At 38.9% G+C, this 10,487-nt stretch overlaps 1 protein-coding gene across 2 annotated transcripts; it reads right to left on the bottom strand.

Moving 5' to 3' along the window:
• Nucleotides 1-336: 336 nt before the first annotated feature.
• Nucleotides 337-7,900, bottom strand: LOC110803513 (mediator of RNA polymerase II transcription subunit 20a). 2 transcript variants are annotated; one of them, XM_022009027.2, is made up of 6 exons: nt 7,711-7,900; nt 7,165-7,291; nt 6,658-6,800; nt 6,389-6,567; nt 2,632-2,721; nt 337-826 (listed from the first exon to the last, which is right to left on the bottom strand). In XM_022009027.2, the coding sequence occupies exons 2-6, from the start codon at nt 7,176-7,178 to the stop codon at nt 584-586; spliced, it is 669 nt and encodes a 222-aa protein (XP_021864719.1). In that variant the 5' UTR covers nt 7,179-7,291; nt 7,711-7,900; the 3' UTR covers nt 337-583. The 2 variants fall into 2 exon arrangements, with proteins under 2 accessions (XP_021864719.1, XP_021864718.1); XM_022009026.2 differs by having other exon boundaries at nt 7,697-7,899.
• Nucleotides 7,901-10,487: the final 2,587 nt, after the last annotated feature.

Below are 10,487 nucleotides of genomic sequence, written 5' to 3'. Positions count from 1 at the left end.
TGGTGGAGCTAGAAAAGTAGAATCATGCATAGAATCCAACCAGATAGAATTACTATAAAACCAAGAGCCCCTTCATCAGAGTCTTTACTTGTGGCTCACCATTCCAAAAAATCTGCAAAGAGGAGGAGGAAGGAACTCAAAGTGTTCTCTTTTTCTTCTCATGTGGAAGTTGATGCTCTTTTTTTTCCCCATCAGATGGTTGTAGATATAGCTTATAAGCATTTTTTTTAGTTATAAGTTCGCGGTACTTAATGACTCCAAAATTGATATTTATCAGTAAGAAATAGATCAAGAAGTGAGTTCATTCAGAAACTTCAAAGTTCAAATTAGCCACAGTTTCATTAAAAGTGTGGTAATGCAATATATTATATGCACATAATCATATCAGTGACATCACAGTATCAGTTTGGAACCAGTACATTTCAGAACACATACTTCTTTTTCCTTATCCATTTTCTCTCCAAAACTCCGGCAGCCTGCAAATTCTTACAGTTTCATCAGAATGCAATAATACAGGCAGTTCACTACAACAGAAGTTTCAATATAAACATGTACAAGTTAATTAAATGAAGGTTTTTATCTTCTAATTTCTGACTACTTGTGTTGTTTGCACAGTCGCGATCAGTTGTGCCATGACAGTAGCATACTGAACTGTTGTATGTTCAGCAGAATACTGGTCTCCTAAACCATACTCTCCAAAGTTTGGTTCGTTATGCAGGAAATGACCCGGTAACGACCTCTTTGACAACGTATCTTTCCAGAAATCCACAAAATCTTCAAGGATTTGCCTGGATTTATCAATAGAAGAAATTGGAAGATACTCTACCTGTAAAAATAGGGAGAGAAAAATGAAAAGTCGAACAACCAACTTTCGGTATTAAAAGGAAAGAAACAAGTTCATCCCATTGGCAGTGAACAGAAAATTATCATATCTAATACTTCCTCCGTTTCCTTTTAGTTGAAACACTTTGTTTTTCACATTTGTCAATGCATAACTTGAACATTTAATATCTTTAATTATCGATAAGTAAATATTATAAAACGTTGATAATCGCAAAATATACATTGAGACGAATCTGACAAGATCTCACATGAATATGTTTTTCCTAAAGTATAGACTATAGATAATAAAAAAAAAAAGTAGATTATGTGAATAGTGCAAAAAGCAGAGTGTTGCAATTATTTTGAAACGGAAGAAATACGAAGTAACCCCAAGTACACTACATAATCCTCATCAGTCAGTAAACAAAAAAATCACTGATAAACTGAGGGCCAGATTTCATCAATATTCCTATACATTTATGTTCCTTAAAGCTATACAGCAAAGTGGCATACAGTGATACGGAAACTAAAAGTTATTACTCCCTCCATTGCTTTTTATTTGTTACATGGGGGTTGTACATGGTTTTTAAGGAGAGTAAAAAAGTAGAGGGAGAAAATTGAGTGAGTTGGTAAGAATTGGGCCAGACTTTAGAGAAAACATACAGAGGAAATACTGATGATAAGGTAGCTCGAAAAGGAAAATGTAGCAAATAAAAGGGGATGGAGAGGGTATCATGTCAGTCAAAAAGAGAATACATGGTTTTTAAGGAGAGTGAAAAAAAGTAGAGGGAGAAAATGAGTTGGTTGGTAAGAACTGGGCCAAATTCTTTAGAGAAATATTGAGAGGAAATACTATTATAAGGTAGCTCGAAAAGGATAATGCAGCAAATAAAAGGAGATGGAGAGTGTATACAAAAAATGTTTGCATGTCAGTCAAAAGGAAGATTGAGTATTCCTCAACACACGAGTGCTAAAGAAAGCATAGGAAACACGCATGGAAATGACGAGATTGACAAGTAATGCTAGATAGCACCAAGGGAGAAAAGAGTGCACAACCCAGCAGGGAATAAAGGACAGCTATGCTAGACCACGTAATTTAAAGCAATGACACAAATAATCAGCAAACAGGTGCTTGTTTTTGAGGAATACAGCTTTGAATATAGAAAAGAGAATTGCCACTAATTTTAAAGCGTTCTGACATTTCCAGGACATTGTGGATGGATTAAGCTGAAGTTTTCAGAGAATTAGCACACGCGACTGAGGATATTAAAATAATAGTCTCCCTAGAAAATACTCAATTGTTTCAGCCTACCATAATTTCTTTAGAATCAAGAGAACAAAAAAACAATTCAAACAGGCATCTTTAGCTCTAGAGAAACAGTTTTCTGTGCAATGTTCAATCAGAGAAAATTCTGTATCTTAATATAGAAAATGGCGTGATTCCTTTCCACGGTTTAAGAAATGTTTTTTCAGAAATATATATAACTTCCAGCATACTGCAAAGTAGTTATGTTGGTGTTCACTATCTCACGCATTTAGCCACATTCTTCCGGAGGGGCGAATATCATCTCTGCAGTGACCAAGCAAGAGGCTACAGAATGGTACAGCAAAAATGGTTACTCGGCCTAATAACGAATCTAGGCTAATAAACAGTTATGTCATACACAACATCTTAGACATAGCAGCTCATCTACAACAAGAACCAGAAAAAAGTTATCATAATTGCATGATCTCCTAGTCCTAGCGCATTGATATGATTCAGCAAGAATAAATCAGAGAAAATAATTGATATCTTATAGCAGTACATACCTCCATTACTATTCCCCGCATAGTTTCAGATGTACTAGGAGCAACCTTTCCCACTCTCACTTGGAAGTCACCAAGCTGGTATTGTATCCCCTACACACACAAAGAAGAAAAAGGTAAGTTCACAAGCAGCCAGGACTATTACTACAACTACAACGAAGAAAAATGCCAGTCAAGTACATAATATCTCATGCAAATATATGAATATCATAACTCTAGTCTACGACATGAGTAAATCTATAGTAGCCAAGACAACATACAGATTTCTAAGAAAATAGACAGCATAACTATAAATGATAATAGTATATGTAATTGAGGCTAAGTTGTGCTCATTTTGAGAATTTAAGAGAAGTTCATGATAATAGTATATGTGATTCTAAACCTGAAGTCAATATTGAATTAAGTGATTTTTGGGAATCATCAATTTTGTGCTATGTAATTGAGGCTAATCCACCAACACATGTAATGGATTGGTTCATTCGAAGGATAAGGGGGGAAATGGGAATTGATAAGTTTGCTGCTGCAGGACGGGGAACTTTCATAGTTAGATTGAAAACTATGGAAAATCGTGATAAAATTCTACAGGGAGGCTTTCAATTTTTCAATAATAAACCTCTGATTGTGAAGCCATGGCACTCTGATTTTAACACTGATTTGAACATTCAGTAAGAGGATATTAGAACTGTTCCAATTTGGATTCAACTACCTAATTTGGAATTTAAATATTGGGGAGAGAAAAGCCTAGGTAAATTGCTGGAATTGTTAGGAAGCTGGTTAAAGTGGACAAAGCAACAAAAAAGAGGGAGAAACTTCACTATGCAAGAGTAATGATGGAGGTCAGTTTACAGCAGGATTCCCAGAATAAGTGAGGCTTATGAATGAGAAAGGGATTGTTGTGACTCAATTGGTGATCTATGAGTGGAGGCCAACTGTGTGTACTGTTTGAAAAGGGATAGGATACTTAACTGAGAAGTGTGTTAGGAAGAAGAAGAAAACTTGGGTGTTGTAATGAGGATGATGATGGCTTCAAGGTGGTACACGCTGGTCAGAATATGAGAACACCAAGGGTTCAACAAGTGAAACTAGTGGGCACTCAGAAGGAGGAGACGTACACGTGGAGAGGTGTGAGATGGTTGGTCAAAATGAGAATTCAGATGAGGAAGAGGAGCCTCCTGATCTGAATGGATAGTTTGTTATGTAGGAATGTAAGGGGACTGAACAGCCATAAAAAGCAAAGTGAGGTGAAGAACTTCATTCACTCACATAAAATAAGGCCATTTTGTTTCCTTGAGACAGGTTAAGGCTCCTGCTAAGGGATCATCATACCTTAATCTTTGCCCTAATTAGTGCATTACCTCCAACAACAAATGCCATGGCAATGGAAGAATAATAGTTGGGAGGCATCCAACTGCTTTTCATGTTGACATTCTCTTATACACTAGTCAACTCATTCATTGCAAAGTATGTACAGTTAATGGTGGGAAAGAATTCTGTTGCACTATGGATTTAATGATAAAAAAAGATAGGATTGCTTTATGGAAGGATTTAAATAGGTTGGCCGATCAGATGCGAATGGGTTAGCTGATCCTTGGTGATTTTAATGCCATCATGCATACCGAAGACAGAATAGGTGCTCCAGTGAGAAGTGGTGAAATTCAAGATATTACTGATTGTATGAGTTATTGCTCAGTCGGTGACATTAAGTACTCAGGTAGCTATTATACTTGGTATAACAAACAAGGGGGTAGCAGGAGAGTATATTCCAAGATTCAAAGGGTTATGGAAAATGCACTTTTGGTGAATTTGTTCCCTACAGATGAAGCGACATATTGGCCCAAAGGGGAATATGATCACTGTCCAGCTATTGTGAGAATATTACCTGACTAGCAAGGCAAGAAGCCTTTCAAATTCTGGTGTCAATCTGACAGATTTCAGGAGATAGTCAAGAGAGAGTGGAGTAAGCCTATGCAAGGGTATAAGATATTCGTAGTTGTTCAAAAATTAAAGGCACTACAGATGTATGGAGACCTTCGGGTAGCTGATAGGCTCTCCAAGCCATGACTGATACACAGATTCAATTGCGTTCTGATCCAAGTAATGATGTGCTAGCCAGACACTGAAGTTACAACCAGAAATGAGTATCACAGAGTGCATAAACTCTACACAAGTACCTAAGGCAGAAGGAAAAAGTGAGGTGGGTTACTGAAGGTGACGAGAACACACATATTTTTCATCACAGTCTTAGAATGAGAAGGGTATAGAACAGAATAAATGCAACTTGAGATGAACGAGGGAATTGGGTTTCTTTTCCTTCTGAGGTTAACGAGGTGTCCTTAAAGTTCTATGATACCCTTTTGGGGTCACAGAATCTTCATTATTCCTACTGTCGTGTTGAATAAAATCATTATCGTTTGCAGGAATTTTCTGCAGAGGGGGGTTTCTGAAAGTGTGAAGTCTGGTTATGTCAAGTGGGAGAAGATTTGTACCCCAAGAAGCAAGAAGGGCTAGGAGTGAGAGATGTCATTTTATGGAACAAAGTAGCAGATGGAAATTTTGTGCGACATATAGGTAATAAAAAATAAAATCTTTGGGTAAAATGGATGCACACTGTCTACATCAAGAGAAAGAACTGGTGGGAGTTCGAAGTTTCGAACCACCAGGAAATGCGAGCTGGGTTGTAAAGCAAATTTGTAAGGTGAAGGAAGAACTACAGGGGATCAATATGAAAAGCTGGAGTTCGAGTCGGCTTTATAAAGAGCATTTACAAGCAAATGCAATCCCTTGGCGAGGATAACTATTGGAGATTTGGAGTAGTGGAGTTTGGAATAGGCTTTCTATAACTAAGCATAGGTTTGTGGTTTGGCTTGCAATCCTGGGAAAAGTACAAACAAAGGAAAAGATTTGAAGCATGGAGTATGTCAAGATGACTTATGTATGATATATGGGAACTGAGAAGGAAAAAGATACTCATGACCATTTATTCTTCAAATGTGATTACAGTAGAGCGTATGTTGTGCAGATCATGAAGTGGCTGGGTTTAAAGTACCTAGATCTTAGCATCAGTCAGCTGATCAGGGGACGATATAGAGGCTCAATGGTGAGGAGAAGGATTATAGTAGCAGCTGTGGCAGCCATCATTTATAAGACATGGCAAATTAGGAATGAGGCTTTTTGGCTCCTGAATCCTGATAATTACAAGACTGGAGAGTGTAATTACTAATTAGAAGTATACTCTCTCCGTCCCTAAAAGATTGCCCCATTTGACTTTTTACGGTTTCCAAGACACGACTTAAAACGTAAATACCTCTAATTCTACACGCGTAAAAATTATAAAAAGTTGATATTCCGAAAATATATATTGAAACGGAACTAACAATATCCCACATGACTATATTATTTCTTATAGACTAATGAGAATTCATGGTCAAAGTTTTCAAAGTTTGAACAAAAAAAATTGCAATGGGGCAATCTTTTAGGGACGAAGGGAGTACAAGACAGTGTAAAAATGACAATAGCTTACAATCTAGGAAAGAAAATTAGCTCTGTAGATTGAGATTGGATTAGCAAGTTGTAATTGGTGTAGTGTGTGGCTGATTTCCCTCTTTTAACCTATAGAGAGACCTTCCTAGAATGTGGTCTTTGGTCTAAGAGTGAGCTGTAGTTAGTTTTATTGATGAAACATAATCTTTACTTGACAAAATAAATAAATAAAGAATAAAAAAAGTTCCAGCAGCAGTAGGAACAGAAAAATGAAGCCAACCTCAAAATTCAGGGACACCCTTGACTTGTATGATTGCAACTTATCCATAATTGTTTGTATACTCAAATCTGCTTCAAGAACAATCCGGTGCGCACGAATTATGAAGTAGTATTTGTTGGGCTGCTCCGGAATTGAGATACCGAGAAAATCACGTGGATATTCAGCTGCCATTGACTGATCTGATGGGTAACCATAAAGTTCACAATTAGATCAAATTGGTATTAAGCTGCTTTATGAAATAACATACTTCGTAGTTGTTTGATATATACCTCGAGTGATGGGTTTGTAGAAGGTGAGCACAGATTTCCACCTCCCATCTTTGACTCCATTCAAGCTCTCAACACACTGTGAAATCTCATTCATTATTTGAGTGTTCACTGTATGCCCTGCACTGGGGTGCCAGTGAAGAACCCTAAAATAGGCCAAATAGCATAAATCAGGTGATTCCAAATCAATAACAGTTATTGATGAATAGTACAAATCGCATGGCATAATCGTAAACAAATAGAATTTCAAGATATACATTTAAACTCAACTTTTATTCATTTAAGCTCAAATTTTATTTATTTCAGCTCAAATTTATTCATTTAATTCACTTTTTTCGCTTCTTTATTTATTTTCACCTTTTGTTTAATTTTTCTTACCAATTACGAAAATGCCATGTTATTTGCACTATTCACAAGTCACACTTATTGATAAATACACTTCCAGCGTAAATCAGACCAAGCCAACTTAAGAAGAAAAGGAAACAGCAAAAAAGGGCAGATGAGACATACCATTTCACAGTCATAGTGAAGGGAAATAAATGGATGTAAATGCAAATCAAGCGAGTTTCACCTTCGAGAACTGCAGTTAACTAAGCAAGCTTCTTGCTCTTGCCTACCAATTTATGAAGTCTGAACTCTGAAAAAAAAATCAATTCATACTATCTATAAGCTGAACAAAAAGGTATGTCATGCAATTCAATCAAACTAAGCTTCATTAGGCCCTAAATTATGCCTTAAAAGATAAAACAAACAAATCAAAACATAGTATTTAATCAGAAACAAATTGAAAAAAAGGGAAATTATGATTTTCAACTACAGTTATGAAGTGGAGTATTAAACAACAACAAAACGAAGCGAACAAAAAATCAAACGGAATTATTTAACAATGAGATTTCATCATTTGAAACGTCAAATTAGGGAAAATCCATCGTCCCCACATGAGATTAAACACATTTCTGATCTACAAAATACAACTAAAATCAACAGAAAATCGATACAAAATAGAAAAGTGAAGAAAATAGATGAGAAAAAGAAGCTATACACTGTCGTCAACACCTATAATAGAAATGGCAGAGAAGAGAAGTGGTTGAAAAATCCGCAGAGGCACCGTCGCAGAGCCACCGCCACCGCCGCCTATGGTGGAGGATACAACTAGGAAGTGGTGGTTTTGTTGGAGGAGGAAAGTGTTGAAGCGGAGCTACGAAGTTTAGTGTTTGAGAAAACTCAGAAAAGCGAAATTTCATTTGGGTTTTTGTCCTTTTTTTTTTATGGAATTGTCTTTTCTTATTTTACTCTTTTTGGAGAAATTCCGAGTTAATCCAATTTCCAATCAAATGGCATTTTCGTAAATATTTTGTCCGAAAACTGTGGGTGGTATAAAGTTAAGTGTTTTTTTTGATGCTGAAGGGGAAATATATTCCAAATTAAAAAGAACAAAGCAACTACAGCTACTGAAAAACGAACAAACTGATCTACTGAGGAATGAGTCGTGGCATGGCCACACCCCTAATGTCCTCATCTACTATTCTACGGAGAGCCGAAGGAAGATCCTCTAAAATCATGGTTCTTAGAGGTTGAGCCACCCCATGATTAGCTAGCCAGTCCGCTGCGCGGTTCCCCTCTCTGTAGACGTGAACCACCTTAACTTCCCAACTTGTTTCGCTGATCAAGGAACGACAATGATTGATGAAGTGAGCACACTCCCCACTTCCTGGATTTGCATCGTTAAGGGCTTGCACACATGCTAGATTATCAAGCTGGATAATGAGTTTGCTTATCTGTAATTCGCGAGCAAGGTCCAACCCGCGGGCTAAGGCAATGACTTCAGCTCTATATGCCGTGCAATAGCCAAAGTTGCCAAGAAATGCAGTGACGAAGGTGCCTGCATGATCGCGAATTATTGCACCCCCCCTGCGGGACCTGGTGTTCCCTTGGCTGACCCATCCGTGTTCATTGCGTACCAACCTGCTGGAGGTGCTTGCCAATTAACATAAATCTCCTTTTTTCGAGTGGGAATATCCGTTTCCTCCACCACCGTAGGGGTTAGGGCTTTGCGGAGCTCATCATAGCGAACTTGGATAAAGGCACCAACATCTGATGGTATCTCCTCATTGCGGTCGAAAACAAAGCAATTTCTCCACCTCCATATCCACCAAAGTGTTATACAAAAGAACATGGGCCAGATATTATTATCATGTTGATCTTTATATTCCAAGTTTGTGATGAACCATTGTTGCAAGTCACCATTGAAAAACCTTGGGTCGCCACTCGGGCCGCCAATTCTTCGCCAAACACTTCTTGCGGAAGGGCAGTTGCGAAGGATGTGTAAGGTTGATTCCTCTTCGCCCCCGCAAATATAACACATAGGATCATCAGTGAGCTGCCTTTTATGACGATTTACATTCGACATCAGCCTATCGTGACAAGCTAACCATAGGAATGCCCTCGTGCGTTGCTGTGCGGGTGCCTTCCAGATGAGGTCCCATATGTGCTCATCCAATTTAGTGGATTCGTGTCTGATGATTTGTAGGGCCGACCTGATTGAAAATTTCCCTTTGGAAGAGTTCTGCCAGTAGAGTAAATCCCCCACTTCTGGGTCACATTTCAGTTCGTGGGCTTGAATAAGTTTGAGGTTAGATTGATCGAGATACGGGGCAAAGACCTCCCACTTCCACCCACTCCCTTCTTCCCACATCTCGGCCACCGTTGCACCAAGAATTTCATTAGGAATGGGTTGGGTTGCCAGCTCGCTAAGGGGAGAGGTGGATGCCCATTTGTGGTCCCAAAATAGGGTGGTAGTACCATTTCCCACCGCCACGCGCATGCCTTCGCAAAGGAACTTTGCATTCTCCGTAATGCCACTCCAAACATTTGACATTCCCGTTCGAGGTTCGAACATGTCTACATCACAGCGGCCTTTACAATACTTGTATCTAAGAACACGAGACCACAATGCATTAGGCTCCGTAAGCACACGCCAACCAAGCTTCGTCAAGAAGGCAGCGTTTGCTTGTCTAGCCGATCGTACCCCTAGGCCCCCTTGTTGTTTGGGAGCTTGTAACCTTTCCCAAGAGATGAGATGAATGCTGCGCTTATCTTCGGATCCTCCCCATATAAATCTCCTTACTTTTTTATCTAGATCATCGCAAATCGACCGAGGTATTTTGGCGGATTGCATCGAATAAAATGCCATAGAAGAAGCTGTGGATTTAGCTAAGGTGATTCTACCTGCCAGTGATAAATACTTTGATTTCCACCCAGCCAAACATCGGTCTAACTTCTCACAAAGGTGGCTGAAGGTGGCTTTTGTGACCCTGCTCGTTAAGGTTGGCATACCCAAGTACGTGCCGAGGTCGTCAGTCACATCCATCCCCAACTTGTTGCTTATTTCTTGCCTAACCAAATCATCGACATTGCGTGAAAAATACACTCGAGATTTGGGTAGACTAACTCTTTGCCCCGAAGCCTTGCAGAATTTGTCGAGACACTCATGAATAACAATGGCTTGATCAACACTAGCCTCTGCGAACAAGATAATATCGTCGGCAAAGAAGAGGTTCGATAACAAGGGACCATCTCTGCTAGCCCGAATGGGCTTCCATTTCTTTGCTATTATCGCTGCTTCGATTGTTTGATATAACCGTTCCATACACATGACGAAGAGGTAAGGAGATAGGGGATCCCATTGACGCACCCCTCGGCTCGGTTTGAAACTAGTTGAGGGTTCACCATTCCACAAGACTTGCATGGAGGCAGTTGTGACATAGTGCATGATCACATTGATTAGCAAAATAGGCAGGTTCATCTCAAGTAAAGTATTACGTATGAACGAC

Source organism: Spinacia oleracea, chromosome 2 (genome assembly GCF_020520425.1).
Source record: "Spinacia oleracea cultivar Varoflay chromosome 2, BTI_SOV_V1, whole genome shotgun sequence".
Lineage (NCBI taxonomy): Eukaryota > Viridiplantae > Streptophyta > Magnoliopsida > Caryophyllales > Amaranthaceae > Spinacia > Spinacia oleracea.
The sequence above is the reverse complement of the archived record's forward strand: the minus strand, read 5'-3'. Positions and strand labels throughout refer to the sequence as shown.